This window comes from Schistocerca nitens, chromosome 8, assembly GCF_023898315.1.
Source record: "Schistocerca nitens isolate TAMUIC-IGC-003100 chromosome 8, iqSchNite1.1, whole genome shotgun sequence".
Taxonomy (NCBI): Eukaryota; Metazoa; Arthropoda; class Insecta; order Orthoptera; family Acrididae; genus Schistocerca; species Schistocerca nitens.
The window spans coordinates 40234481-40251207 of NC_064621.1; the positions used below are offsets into that span (position 1 = coordinate 40234481).

General features: G+C 39.5%; 1 protein-coding gene across 1 annotated transcript in view; it reads left to right on the forward strand.

Moving 5' to 3' along the window:
- The window catches only part of LOC126199149 (UDP-glucosyltransferase 2-like), a 136672-nt gene that overhangs the window by 87870 nt on the left and 32075 nt on the right, over nt 1-16727 (forward strand). Inside the window, exons 4-5 of the mRNA XM_049935905.1 lie at nt 2326-2785; nt 7273-7495. Coding sequence (XP_049791862.1) covers nt 2326-2785; nt 7273-7495 — 683 coding nt within the window. The remainder of the gene's footprint in view (nt 1-2325; nt 2786-7272; nt 7496-16727) is intronic.

Sequence of the window (16727 nt, forward strand, 5' to 3'; positions counted from 1 at the left end):
ACCTCTACTCAGTTAAGCTATCCTTTGTCACTGAGGCTACATACCAGTTTTTGCATTTTTTCTTCATTGATTTTCATTTTATTTATAACAAACCATTCTTTTGTCACATCAAACAAAACATTTGCTTCTTCTTGATCCTTCCTAGTGCTGATGCCTTTCGAGCAGAAAGTTGTGGCATCTGCAATTTGCAAGAACTGTCCAAGAGAGCTCAAGTCATTTACAAAAAATAAGAACAGGAAGGGCACATTACCGATCCCTGTGATAGACTGTATTCCAGTTTCCATTCACATGATAGAGCTCCTCTTGGACTCATACAATCTGCCTCCTCTTTTACAGGTAATATTTGAGGGTTGCCAGAATGGTGGCTTCAACTCTATACTGACAGAGTTTGTTCAGAAGGATCTGATGGAGAATGCAGCCAAACAGTTCACAAGGTCACAAAACGTCACTGCTAAAGATTCTTTTTCTTCAGAACTGTGCTTCATCCTGGTAACCAGATCTAGTGCTGCTACTGTTGTCGATCTGCCTTTGCAGAAGCCATGTTGTGTGTGTGAGAAGGGTTTATTAATTTCAAAGTAATTTGGGATTTGGTCCAGTGTCAATGACTTTAGCAAAGATTGGAGCTATTGAGATTGGTGTGAAGCTTGCAACCACACATGGCTCACCATTTTCATAATCTGGTATTGTCATTGCAAGTTTCAGAAATTCCGGAAATACACCATCAGAGAACCATTTATTAATTATCATAGTAATGGTTGAGCAATAACATGGGAGGACATTAGCAGACATCACATATATGCCCTGACAATCTTTATTATTTAATTTTTTGTAATTTCCTCCAGTCCATTGTGTGACTGAAGGAGTGTTTAATATACTTTCATTGTTTAATTCATTTGTAGACATGTTGTTTGTTATAAGTTTCATTAATGTAGATGTATCTACACTGAAGAGCCAAAAAAACCGGTACACCTGCGTAATATCGTGTAGGGTCCCCGCGAGCACGCAGAAGTGCCGCAACACGGTGTGGCCTGGAGTTGACTAGTGTCTCAAGTAGTGCTGGAGGGAACTGACACCATGAATCCTGCAGAGCTATCCATAAATCTGTAAGAGTATTTCGAGGGGGTGGAGATCTCTTCTGAACGGCATGTAGCAAGGCATCCGAGATATGCTCAATAAGGTTCGTGTCTGAGGAGTTTGGTGGCCAGCGGAAGTGTTTAAACTCAGAAGAGTGTTCCTGGAGCTACTCTGTAGCAATTCTGGACGTATGGGGTGTCACATTGTCCTGCTGGAATTGCCCAAGTCCATCAGAATGCATAATGGACATGAATGACCAACAGGATGCTCATGTACGTGTCCCCTGTTAAAGTCATATCTAGACTTACCAGGGGTCCCATATCTCTCCAACTGCACACACCCCACACCATTACAGAGCCTCCACCAGCTTGAACAGTCTCCTGCTGACATGCTAGATTCATGATGTTGTTTCCGTACCCGTACACTTCCATGCGCTCAATACAATTTGAGATGAGACTTGCCTAACCAGGCAACATGTTTCAAGTCAACAGTCCAGTGTTAGTGTTGATGGGCCCAGCCAAGGCATAAAGCTTTGTGGTATGCAATTATCATGGTTACACAATTGGGCCCCTGGCTCTGAAAGCCTATATCAATGATGTTTCATTGAATGGTTGACACACTGACACTTGTTAATGGCCCAGCATTGAAATTTGCAGCAGTTTGCGGAAGGGTTGAACTTCTGTCATGCTGAACGATTCCCTTCAGTCATCGTTGTTCCTGTTCTTGCAGGATCTTTTTCCGGCCACAACAATGTCAGAGATCTGATGCTTTACCGGTTTCCTGATGTTCACAGTACACTCGTGAAATGGTCATACAGAAAATTCCCCACTTCACTGCTACATTGGAGATACTGTGTGCCATAACTAGTGTGCCAACTATAACACCATGTTCAAACTCACTTAAATCTTGATAACCTGCCGTTGCAGCAGCAACAACTGATCTAACAACTGTGCCACACACTTGTTGCCTTATATAGGCGTTGTCGGCCGCAGCACAATATTATGCCTGTTTACGTATCACTGTATTTGAATGTGAATGCCTGTACCAGTTTCCTTAGTACTTCAGTGTATATTCATAATTAACATCTGTTTTTCAGCCTGTGGATATTCCCTCTCCTAGATTTCACTTGGAGGGGGCATATCAACACAACAGGCTGAGGAGATCATAAACCACTAGTCACACAGTGTTGACAGTCTCTTTCCTAGCCTTCATACGAGTATTGGCACTACAGGCTGTCTACTGTCATTGCAGGAAGGATGAGAAGTTCGACTTGGTGGTGACAGAGCGGCTGCCGTTCCAGTGCTACTATGGGCTGGTGCACAGAGCGGGCCGTCCACCACTAGTGGGGATCGTTACGCTGCCTGCCATGATGCCCAGCCACTACACCATCGGCAACCCCACCAACCCCGCCTACCTGCCAGACGTGTTTGTCGGGCTGCCTGACCGCATGACATTCTGGCAGCGCCTCTACAATACGTACCACTACCTGCGCTTCATGCACTACTGGTTCTACACTGTCCTGCCAGAGCACGAGGCCGTCATGCGGCAGTACTTCGGGCCCGAGCCGCCATCTGTTTTTGAAACAGAACGCAATTTCAGCCTGCTTATTGTCACAGCCCACTTTAGCAGCCACTACCCCAGGCCAAACCTGCCCAACGTCATCGAGCTCACGGGACTGCACGTCGAGACTGACACTAAGCCACTACCACAGGTCTCACACATTATCCTGTGTGGTTTCAACTTCATTTTTGGATTGTTGTTATAACACTTCAGTGCATACTTGCATTTATTTATATTGTTTGCATATTTCATCCCTGCATACCCTTTGTTATTATCATTATTGTTATCTTCAGCTCCAGAACATCAAAGTAAAAAAGTAAAGACTGAAAATTATACAGAAAGATATACAGACTGCACAATCAAAATAAATCTAAAGTACAAACAGAAGATATGAAACTGACCACATATCCCAAAATTCTGCAGCCTTAACAGTTTTTTATGAGCAGATACAAACTTCACAATTTAGAAAAAATTATGGAATGGTCTACTAACCCTTCAACTCAAATTTCACAACTTGACCTTCCAATAGGAGAGTGCTTACACAGAGTTTCCTGCCAAACAGGATTGTCCAGCAGTGTCACCTTATGGCCAAGTAGCTTCTAGGTCGTGGTAGAAACAAGCATATTAGTGCTTAACCTAGTGTTGAGAAACCAAGTGACTGAAAAGTGGTATGGAATATGTGGAATAGGTCAAATTGTTGAAATGGCTCTGAGCACTATGTGACGTAACATCTGAGCTATGGGACGTAACATCTGAGGTCATCAGCCCCCTAGAACATAGAACTACTTAAACCTAACCAACCTAAGGACATTACATACATCCAGGCCCGAGGCAGGATTCGAACCACTGACCATAGTGGGCACGTGGTTCCAGACTGTAGCACCTAGAACCACTCGGCCACACCAGCTGGCTATGGGGGATCATGCCCATGACACATCTTCAGTACAAGAGATAGACAGGAAGTTGGTAACAGACACAATAACAAATAAAAATAGTGTGAAATATGGAAGGACTTCATTATTCTCAAACTTACTTGAAAGATGAAGAGGTGTTTTTTTTGTGTTCTAGTGAGCATCATGCCAGAAATCCATTACTCGTGCAGTTTTCTGACCCATAGAAAATTATATTGCTGAGGAAAATTACTTTTTCTTTCCTTGTGTTTGGACAGACAGGTCCTCTGTACTTTGGAAAACTGTTGAGAAAACCAAAGAAAGACAGATATTTATTCCAAACAAAACTGCACAATGTCAAAATTGTGAAATGGATGTGTTACACTATGTTAAGTGTGTTTCCCACGAAGCATAAAGTTATCTTTAAATTAAAAATATCTTCCAAATTAAAGTATTTCCATTTGATGCTCATTATTATATACTTCCTTTCCTTTAAACACTTTTTCATCATCCTTCTGTCAATTAGGATACTTAAGATAATGATTTACCTTTTTCTTTAAATTACGTTGTAAAAATGTAATGGTACTGTAGCACTGTTACACTTCTGCAGTATGGCTTGCTGATGTGTTGGAAGTGTGTTCGACAGAGGAGCACAGGTCAGCTACTAGTTGTGTAGTTTGTACCCTAGTCCTGAGCACAATTTGCAGAATTTGAACGTTGAGCAGGTAAACGTTGCAGAATTTGTGTCAGCCACTTTTCACTGCATTTAAACAAATCATTCATAATAATAAGGTTCATACAAACAAGAGGATGTTGTTTCTCCTTAGTTCATGCAGTCATACAGACCTATTTAGTGCTGTTTCACACTGCTGCAGGTTCTCCTTGCATCACATCACTTCCACCCTTAGACAATTCTGCATGTTTCATGTCATACAGAACATGTTGGGCATTGCAGAAAGTTTCTCACTTGCTGTCTGCAGATTCACTGCTGTATTTTGCCAAAGCTCTAATATCAACAGGAAAGCTGTTCTGATTTGAGCTTACATAGTGAGGCTTCATAACAATGCACTCCCTGTCTTGTGCCATTTTAGTCCCTCTTCTTTTCAATCTCTATACTATCTTTCATCATGTATTGATGTACTCTGCCCATCATGGGGTATGTTTTGCTGACTACAGTTGGCCACAGGTATCCTGATAAAATGGGCTACACTTCATTCAGATTAGTGCTACACTGTTGGCATAATTTCTCCATATGGATGCTGGATACATTGCTGTGAAGAGAAACAGAGTAAGAACAGGTGTACTGATGACACCAGGTCACTTATGCCAGGTGCTGCTAGTAAGCTTCCAGATGATGTTATTCAAGGCACAACTTAACTTTTGTGACAGCACTGCTTCTTGATAAGACTACAATTAATATGTTCAGAGACATGGTTAAGACTGGAAACATGCCAGAAAAGTTTAAGTGTTTGGAGCTATTTTGATTTGGCAGATAAATGGTTGTGTTGTATGTTTGATATCTTCAGTGGTTGGGCCCCCACATGTTAATTTGTTTTAGGATCCACTTTTTGGCTGCAGCTCGTGAAGCCACAAATCATCAAACCCCATATTTTGGTTATTTTTCTTGAAAGCATACAATTTTTAGTTCTTTTAACTCAGTTTTTGTAGTAACAGCTATTAATAATGAGTGTGTAACATTTACCAAGGAAAATATAATGCCTGACTTGTATAAACACAGCAACTGTGAGATACAATAACTACAGGAGACAAACAGAAACGTAGCAGATCCAAAGTTAAAATGAACTGTATGTTACTGAAAGATAGTATGATGATTACAATATACAGGCCTTAAAAACTAGGACTTATAATCTGCTGTAGTCTGTAACTGCTTTTAGTGAAAGGAAGTAGTGTTGTAGATGCAATCAAGACACCACCTTTGTGAGAGAATGTACACTAGAAGGAAAAGGATTTTCCACAACCAGTGGTATGGGTAACTGTCAACTGTACAGTACATGAGAAGTGTGAAAAAATGTGGGAGTTGTTGGTATTACTATATTCTGCTCATTGTAAGTTTAATACAGAAGTAAACATTATGCTATTTGTTCCTCCTTGTTTGTCATTATCTCATTGGAGTCTCGTTCCCATGGAATCTAAATCATGCCACGTTGACTACATTCACATATAATTATTACCGTATGTTTGCGCTGTTGTATCACAGCTGCCACATCAGCTGTGGAGTATTTAAAATGCACCTATGCTGCCACCTTCACCACTGGAACACAAGTGATCCACAGTATAGCCTACAGCTGCTGCATTAATTTACCATGTCAGCTGGACAATAACCATTAACATCTTGCAAGCAGGATAGCTTTAGTTGCCATTTAGCACCAAACTGTATTGGCAGTGACAGATTTTTTTTTTCAAAAACATCTCATAGACCTTAAGCACAATCTGTTTCTCACTTTTAACAGTTTTTAATATCTGTGTTTCACTACACAACACAAAACAGCTTCACACATTCACATGGCACATGTGGACTAGAAGTCCAGATGAACATAACTGTTGATACAGAGATAGTGACTCTCCTATGAATTTTGAAACAAAAACATTTAACACAATGATTGGCAAAAAAACAGTGAATACTTTCAGTGCTTTAGTGCATCTCATTGTATCACTCATGCTAGAATAATGACAAAATAACTGCTACATAGGTGAGGCTTACTTCAGTGCCATCACTGCTGCATCCCACTACTAGTGCGTGTGAGTGCGAGAGCGCTGACTGTAGTGTCACCGTGCGTGTGTACTTAAATCGACCACCAACTGTATCAGCACGGGCCAGCCCCTAGAGGCCACCTGTAGGAAGTGTGCACACGGCACGGTCTCCACCACACCGTCTGCTAGCGACTGCAGGAAGCAGTGCTGACTCACTCTAACTACATTCTTTAATTTGTGTCGCTCATATCAGCAGTTCTGCATATCACTTATGTTGCCCCTTCTGTACAATTCTTTTGCCTTGTTTTGTGTGGAATCACATAGGTCTTATTTCCATCATTGTTCAGAGATTTATGAATAAAGCCATATTTGTGTTATTTGGATCAGTTTCGTATACTACTTGGTTACTACATGATTGGGCATGGCGACACTACACTCAGCACTGTCACACTCACACGCACTAATAGCAGGATACAGCAGTAGGGATATCTGGTGTAGGTGCACTGCACCTGATGACAAGTCCCCGAATGTGCTGAGCAGGTGCTTGTTTACATTTGAACCTAACATGTACAAATTATACGTACCTATAGTACTACGAATTAATTTTAGTTTCTGAGCTGCCTTATTGAGCAAGCTATAACTTAAAAACCTCATAGCTGCATGTTACAAAATGATAGCCCCTCAGCAGAGGGTGACTGATAACCAGAAAGTGCAGAAATACTCTCTCTCCATGATCCAACCCTTGAAATCTGATGTGTGGTTCCTATAGGCAGTAGTAATGGGGCAATTGCTTAACATGTTGACTGCCAGATACTTAGAGATGAATACTGCGCAACGAGGCCAGGCCAGGCACCTGCCATCAGGAATGCAGTTCTCCTACTGGTAGGGGCGGCCACACGACAGCCAATGTGTTGAGCACCGGATCACCCGGTTCCTGCAAGACATTTAGTTATAAATAGTTCTGACATTAACAGTACAGTCTGTGGTCCAAAGACAGAATCGTTTAATATCGTACTTTTATTTCGTATGTTTACAGGAGCTGCAAGAGTTTCTGGATGGTGCGAAGCATGGTGCTATCTACTTCAGCCTGGGTACCAATGTCAGGAGCAGCACATTGCCTCCGCACACAGTGCAGGCTTTCCTGGAGGCCTTCCGTGAGCTGCCACAGCGCATTGTTTGGAAATGGGAGAATGGAAGCCTTCCCTGGAAACCGGATAATGTGCTTGTAGGAAAATGGTTTCCCCAGCAGGACATTTTAGGTAAGAGCCTGAAAGCAACAGTTCTTCTGCCTCACCTGTCCTCCCTATTTGGCCCCACAATTTACATGCTTCATTGCTCAGTACAATTTTGATACTAAGAAATCGAACATTGGGCTCCCGAGATATTTCTAGGGGCAGATAAGGATTATTAACACATAATAACATCATATTAGCAATGAACAACAGTCTGAAATTTAAAAGAAAGGAAATTTACAGTTCACCTTCCTTTGAATACAGAGATAGTTAGACACGGAACGCTACAAGACATGGGCAAAGATCAAGGGAAAGTCTACTGAGAGGTAGTTGATGGAATAGCCGTGGCATTTATCTCCAGTGATTTATGGAGATCAGTGAAAATCTGAATTGTGGTATCTAGGTGGTAATATGCAACTGTTTCTCCCCACTAAGAACTCAGTGTCAAAACTAATGCATCTACTCACTTTCTTGGACTGGACTTGTCCGTATGATGTTGCATCCCATCTGTCCTGGGTGCATTCAATAATTTGTTTGGAAACAATGTAACAAAGCATTACATCCTGTCCTGAGATAAGCTGGCCACCAAATTACATACCTTGTTATCTTGGATACTGGCACTGGAACAGATGTGACATCAAAATTGATCCCAAACACGTTCTATCAGCGACTGATGTGAGTTATCTTAATGGTCATGGGCATACATCAGCATCATGCAGGCAGTTCATAGAGACATGTGCCATGTGTGGACAGGCATTGCCCAGTGCCCAGTTGAAAAAACATATACATGGATACTCTGCAAGTCACATTTAAGTGCCTGGCAGAGGATTCATTGAACCACCTTCAAAATTCTCTGTTATTCCAATCTCATATACCGCGCAGAAAGAATGAACACCTATATCTTTCCGTACGAGCTCTGATTCCCCTTAATTTTATCGTGTTGATCATTTCTCCCATTGTAGGTCAGTGTCAACAAAATATTTTTGCACTCGGAGGAGAAAGTTGGTGATTGGAATTTCGTGAGAAGATTCTGTCTGAACAAAAAACACCTTTGTTTTAATGATGTCCACCTCAAATCCTGTATCATTTCAATGGCACTCTCTGCCCTGCTGGCCACTGTGGCCGAGTGGTTCTAGGTGCTTCAGCCTGGAACTGCGCTGCTGCTATGGTTGCAGGTTTGAATCCTGCCTCAGGCATGGATGTGTGTGATGTCCTTAGGTTAGTTGGGTTTCAGTAGTTCTAAGTCTAGGGGACTGATGACCTCAGATGTTAAGTCCCATAGTGCTTAGAGCCATTTAAACTATTTGAACTCTCTGCCCTATTTTGTGATAATACAAAACATCTGGCCCTTCTTTGAACTTTTTCGATGTACTCAGTTAATTGTATCTGGTACGGATCCCATACCATGCAGCAGAATTCTAAAAGAGAATGGACAAGTGTAGTGTAGGCAGTTTCCTTGGTAGATCTGTCACATTTTCTAAGTGTCCTGCCAATAAAATGCAGTCTTTGGCTAACCTTCCCCGCAACACTTTCTATGCGTTCCTTCCAATTTAAGTTGTTCGTGATTGTAATTCCTATGTATTTAGTTGAATTTATGGCCTTTAGATTAGACTGATTTATCATGTTACCGAAGTGTAATTAATTCCTTTTAGCACTCATGTGAATGACCATGATAATGTCACATTACAGGTAACACATGAGGATGCAAGATACCTGTGACTTAACATTGTGCCATCAGAGTTCCCTCAGTCAGTACCAGCAAAAACCAGGTGTTAATCCTGGTGTGTCACTCCAAAACTCTGGAAGAATGGGACATCTCCCCAGCTTACCACCTCAATTGCCAATGATGGTCATCCACAGCAGTGCAGAACTATGAGTTTCTCGTGAACACAGTATGACACCATCTATCAGTAGTCCATGCTTCCCAGTGCCAGCACCTCTACAAATGTGACCATTTGTGCTGTATTACCAACTGCAGCCTATGAATCAGATGGAAATTGCCTAGTCCTGTTGGTACTAGTGTCTTATCAATGGTGCAAGATGATGCAGAATGTTGCAGGGAGTCCATTACTTGGTCTCAGATGGCAGACCTACTTTATGGTACTCAAAGGTGATCAATCGGAACCTAGATGATGAGTACACCTGTCCTCAGATTCCCATGCAGTTCTATACTGATCCACTGTCACATCCCAATGATGCACAAATCTGGATACTGTGAGACTTGACCAGCCAGACAATTGTAGATTTACAATGAGAATCCTTTCAAACTCTTCCAGGTGCTGATAATACTATTTCAAGAAGTATGCAGCATCTCCATAATCAACATCTGATACTGTTCACTCCCCTTATATATCCAACCATAATATTAAACATGAACAATACTAACGTACTCTGGTGACCATTCTACTAGCCACAGAGAATTGCAGCTCTAATTATTTCCATTCACACCAGTGGTGTGTATGTATGCCAAGTTACACTGACATCTGGCCATGTATTCTGGATGTCACTCTTTTTATTGTCAGGCTCTTAGAAATGTAAATTATCGAAATCAGAGTGATTGACAGACATCTTTTAGGTAGTAGACAAACAAATGGTCTTTGTAAAAATTGATGATATCAGGAAAGCTATATACAAGTTACCAGAAGTAAAAAATAAATGTATGAGTTTTCAGAACTCTGTTCTGTGCAAAGGCAAGGCAGAAAGACAGCAGGTGTAGATAAAATATTTGCTCTGTGTACAGTTTGTACAGGACAAATAGATTCTTCATGCTGATGCTGCCAGTAATGTAGAAAATAGATGTAAGTCAGAAAACACTGAACAACATTCACTTGTTTCAGGTTAATATCCTTCCTCACTGCCTACAGTATCAATGTAAAGACAACAATTATGGGTTAAGTTGCAACTTTTGACCATCAATGTTCATCTAGTATGTTGAAAAACAGTGTAGGGAGTAAAATAAAATTTCTGGAGAGGGGATCAGACCACTTTGGATGACACAGCCTTTCTTACTGAAAATTGAATATTATGACCCGTCCATGAAGCACAGAATATGCTAACAATAAATGAAGCTAAAATGAAAGTGATGTAGAATAGTAGAACCTATATGTAGTATGAAACTGTTGATGAAAAGGCATTTATATCATGGGAAATATCTGATGATGACACCTCTTGAGTTAGTAAAGGCATATGATAGTGTCCCAGAGAAAAGATATGAGAAACCTTGGAGAGAAAGGGAGGTGGAAAACAAACAACTGAAATTCTTCAAGCAATGTACAACAAAGCATCAATTGTGTTCATCCCCAAGATGGAAGAACTGATTGGTTATGAATGTTAGATGGCTGAGAAATTATGGCTGAAACTTAGGAAGAGATAAAATAAGCTTATAGAAGAAGGGAAATTAAGTTGTTGCTTTTCGCTGGAATTATTATATTGTGTGGAACTAACAGTAAGGATGTACAAGAACAGTTGGACATATTAAATGAAAAAATTGAAAAATATGAAGTTTGAGGGTAAGATGGGAATCTAGAGCATGATGAATCAACTCAGGCAACACCAACATATGAAAAAGAAGTGTGCAATGGAACAAAACAAACATAGAATAAAAATCGTGGAAAGAAAGGAGTGACTGGAGAAGTACCATAAATGTCCCAAATTGGCCTGATGCTGGATAAAGGGAAAACAGAGATGATGGCAATGATAATTGAGATGTATTTTTCTACAGCATTTGCCCCCCTGTAACAGGGTCCACTATCTGAGCAACCCCACCCAAGATTTAGGAATTATTTGTATTTTAAGTCTAAGTTCGAATGACACCCATCACCCATCCTATTGCTGCAAACATCACATACATCATAGGAAGGAGTTATGATTGATTGACTGATTGATTTTTATCTGGTCCTGCAAAATGACATTGTATTGTAATGTAGGAAAAGTCAATGAATACAATATTATATGGTCAAAAAACAAAGATGATGTGACTTACCGAACTTAAGTGCTGGCAGGTCAATAGACACACAAACAAACGCAAACATACACACGAAATTCAAGCTTTCGCATCAAACTGTTGCTTCATCAGGAAAGAGGGAAGGAGAGGGAAAGACGAAAGGATGTGGGTTTTAAGGGAGAGGGTAAGGAGTCATTCCAATCCCGGGAGAGGAAAGACTTACCTTGGGGGAAAAAAGGACAGGTATACACTCTCGCACACACACACACACATATCCATCCGCACATACACAGACACACAGATGGTGTCTGTGTATGTGCGGATGGATATGTGTGTGTGTGCGCGCGAGTGTATACCTGTCCTTTTTTCCCCCAAGGTAAGTCTTTCCGCTCCCGGGATTGGAATGACTCCTTACCCTCTCCCTTAAAACCCACATCCTTTTGTCTTTCCCTCTCCTTCCCTCTTTCCTGATGAAGCAACAGTTTGATGCGAAAGCTTGAATTTCGTGTGTATGTTTGCATTTGTTTGTGTGTCTATTGACCTGCCAGCACTTTCGTTCGGTAAGTCACATCATCTTTGTTTTTAGATATATTTTTCCCACGTGGAATGTTTCCCTCTGTTATATTATATGGTCAAAAATAGAAGAAAAATAAACAGTACTGCAAAAAATATAAATGCAAGATAAACAATATTATTAATTACATACAGTCCACCATATATAATTCTTGAAACTTAAAAATTATTTTAAATTGTATACAGTGTTGTTTATGAGGAACTGTTCCAGGTTTCTCTTGAATACATGAGGACTGTCAATGTCCTCTTTTTATGTTCTTATTTGAGACTGGAGTACTCCTTTGTTACAATTGTGAATATCACAGTTAGTTCGGAAAAGATCTTTGTTCTTGTTTACAAATGCTATCAGTGGGTAGATACACTGACTTGTGAGTGTCAGTATGCCAACTGTCTTGAATAGGTGTCTACAGGGTGCCTGATTTGAAATGCCATCTATCAGCCTCACAGTTCACCTTTGTATTTTGAAAACTTTTTCCGCTTTTTCAGAATTCTCCCAGAATATTATACCATATGAGATCAGAGTGTGCAAATATACAAAATGTGACAAAATTATTGTTTCCCTGTAAACACAGGGCAAAATAGCTATTAGTGCAACAAATGCTGAGCTTAGTTTCTTGAGCAGGTAATCAATATGTTCAGTCCATATTAATTTGTTATCCATTTCTGTTCCTAGAAATCTTATACGTGAAGTTTCATTTATTTTCTGTCCATGGATATCAATTTCAATGGCTTGAAGCTTGTTATTTGGTGTCTGAAACTGTATTAAATTATTAATAACTTGAATATGCCATATTAATGTTCCACAGTGATATGTATTAGTACATTATGAACTGGCTTTCTGCTTTTTAGGCCACTGTCAGGTAACTTAATATTGAACAAATAGTCCGCAAAAATTCAGCAATAATGCATAGCTGTACAAAGGAATTCTGTACAAAGGAATGCTGTACAAAGATATGTGACATTTTATGACTATATCGATAAACAAATAAATCTTACATTACAGTATATTCATACATTAAAACTATGACAGTGTATAAAAAAGAAATGTTCTACAAATGAGTAATGGCACAGGCTACTATGTAATATGGACAAATTTGTGAATGTGATGAACCGACCAAAAAAAGGGAGGGGAAGAAAGACTTCTATGGAATATGGGTGTGGGGCATTTATAACATGCTTATTAGCTAATGTTGAGTGGATAACAACTGGCTGCTACTTTAATAAGGTTGAGTAGTGGAACTGTGTTGGGTTATTAAGGACCAGGTCAGGACTCTGTAATCAGTGTTTATTAATGGCCAGAATTTCAAGTACTGTTAGTTTTCTCCATTTAGTTTATTTATGGAGGACATCACATTTCACATCATATGAATGACATTCATTCAGAGCATGTTCAGCAAAGGTGGTATCTTTCTTTCTCAGTCTCCAACTCCTTTCATGCCCAGTCAGTCTAGTGGTTATAGACCTACCTGATTAATCTACATATAATTTTCCACACAGATTGTGGGAATCTATAAATCCCACTCTGTTCTAAAGGAGGAATTTAAGATTTACTATTGAACAGAAGGTGGGAAACAGTATGCCTAGTGTAAAATGCTGGAGTACATTTCCTGAACTTTAGATACCTGGCAAGACCTGTGAAGTTCTACCCATGTATAGCATCGGGACCCATTTGCTATCAGTATGGTTTTGTGCTGTCTAAGGTGGATACAGGAGAGCTGTTATCCTTGTGTCTTTTCCTTCTGCTGAGTATATTGTCAGTCAGTGTAGGACCATAACTATTACTGTGTGCTACTCCTTTAATTATTTTCAACTCATTTTCAAAATCTGCTTTGGTTTGGACTAGAGATAGCAGGCACGGCATCCATGGAGTGGAATGCTGCATGTTTATGTGTTATTGGATGCTGGGAACTGTCTGGTATTACTGTGTCTGTTGAGGTTACTTTCCTGTACATCTCCAATAAATGTTGTTGGTTACTGGTGTCAGTGGCGAGGTCTAAAAGGTTGGTGGAGACTCTTCATCAACCAGATTTTGAAAATGAATTTAAAATAATTAAAGAAATAGCATTCAGTGATGATTATAGTCATACAATGATTGAGAATCAGAGTGTAATTTATAGAATTGCACACAATCTGTGTGGAAAATTATATGTAGGTCAAACAGGAATTCTGAGGCTGCCCGTTTCAGACTGTTGTCATGTGTCCCTTCTTCTGATATTTTATCCCTCTTTGTTTCCAATGTTGTGATTGCTTTTTGTTTTTTTTATTTGACCTGTTAGTTTGCTGTGCATAATGCATGTTTTCTTGCCCTTCCTGACGATACAGTTCAATATTTTGCAATATCTCTTTAATATATTTTCACTGCTTTCTGTGTTCTATTCCTCTGTCCTTGGTAAAGTTCCTTTTTCTGGCACATGATATTCTAATCCCAGATGTTATCAATTCTTTCACCTACTTACATTTGATTTAGTTTTTATTTGTCTTCAGGGGAAGCTGGCCTCAAAGTGTTGGGGGAAAAGGTATAAAATGAGTTAAATTTCTCTTCCCTATTCTCTTCATGGTATACTTCTTCCCATAGTTGCTGTTGTAGACTATTTATAAACATATTGGTGGAGTCATCATTTATTATTCTGACATACCCAATTTGGATTTGTATATTAACGGTTTTCTGTTGCTGTGTTTAAGGATTGCCATTTGACCATCATAATCAAATAGGCTATTTACTACAGCCTGTATTTTTACATCACAATACTGTGTGGAGTCCAGGAAAGCAATGTCGATCATATTCTTGCTGCAGTCATCTACCCTTGTTGGGAATGAGATCTTTGGGTGTAAGTTTAAGCAAGACATCAATGCTTGTATTTGACTATGGTTACTATTTGTTAAGAGAAAGTCAATGTTAAAATAACCACATGGAATATTTTTACTGTTGCTCTTGTAAAGTTTTATAAAGATAGTTTCTGACTGAGCAACAAAGTGATATTATCTACTGGTGCTCTGTAGATAGTTATAACTATGATGGACTGCTTTTCTAATTCTAGTTCAACTGCACAGCATTCAAAATCTTGTTCAATGCAATACTGACTTACATCTACAACCTGAGACCTAAAAGTGTTGTAAATAAAAATTTCCACACATCCTACACTACTTAGATGGAATTTTGTAATCTTCTAAGTGTATTTGTTCAATTTCACAGCTTTTAGGTGATGATCTCATAAGCACAGTACATCAACTTTGTTTCATCTAAACTTGTTGTATCTTGAATTGAAAGCAGCAGCTCTTCCTTTTTGTTTAGTATATTTCTTATACTCTATGGAATGTTGTTGTGGTCTTCAGTCCAGAGACTGGTTTGATGGAGCTCTCCATACTACTCTATCCTGTGCAAGCTTCTTCCTCTCGAAGTAACAACTGCAACCTACATCCTTCTTCTAGTCAAGTTGTGCCATAAACTCCTCCCCAATTATGTTCAGTACCACCTCATTAGTTATGTGGTCTACCCATATTATCTTCAGCATTCTTCTGTAGCACCACATTTCAAAAGCTGCTGCTCTCTTCTTGTCTAAACTATTTATCACCAGGTTTCACTTCCATACATGGTTACACTCCATACAAATACTTTCTGACACTCAAATCTATTCTCGATGTTAACAAATTTCTCTTCTTCAGAAATGTTTTCCTTGCCATTGCCAGCGTACATTTTATATCCTCTCTACTTTGACCATCGTCATTTATTTTGCTCCCCAAATACCAAAACTCACATTTTATACCCTCTCTACTTTGATCATCATCAGTTATTTTGCTCCCCAAATAGCAAAACTAATCTACTACTTTAAATGTTTCATTTCCTGATCTAATTCCCTCAGGATCACCTGATTTAATGTGACTACATTCCATTGTCTTCATTTTGATTTTATTGATTTTCATCTTACATCCTCCATTAAAGACACTGCCCATTCCGTTAAACTGTTCTTCCACATCCATCGCTGTCTCTGATAGAATTACAAAGTCATCGGCAAACCTCAAAGTTTTTATGCCTTCTCCATGGATTTTAATCCCTACTCCAAATTTTTCTTTTGTTTCCTTTATTCCTTGCTCAATATACATATTGAATAACATTAGGGACAGGTTACAACTCTGTCTCACTCCCTTCCCAACCACTGCTTCCCTTTCATGCCCCTCGACTCATATAACTGCCATCTGGTTTCTGTACAAATCGTAAATAGCCTTCCGCTCCTTGTATTTTACCCCTGCCACGTTCAGAATTTGAGAAAGAGTATTCCCATCAACAATGTCAAAAGCTTTCTCTAAGGCTCCAAATACTATAAACATAAGTTTTCCTTTCCTTAATCTATCTTCTAAGATACGTAGGTTTAGTATTGCCTCACATGTTCCAACATTTCTATAGAATCCAAACTGGTCTTCCCCAAGGTCAGCTTCTACCAGTTTTTCCATTAATCTGTAAATAAATCGTGTTAGTATTTTGCAGCTGTGACTTATTAAACTGATATTTCGGTAAATTTCACACCTGTCAACATCTGCTTTCTTTAGGATTGAAATTATTATATTCTTCTTGAAGTCTGAGGCTATTTCACCTGTCTCATACATGTTGCTCACCAGATGGTAGAGTTTTATCAGGTTTGACTCTTCCAAGGCTATCAGTAGTTCTAATGGGATGTTGTCTACTCCCTGGATCTTGTTTTGACAGGTTTTTCAGTGCTCTGCCTCATTCTTCACGCAGTATCATAT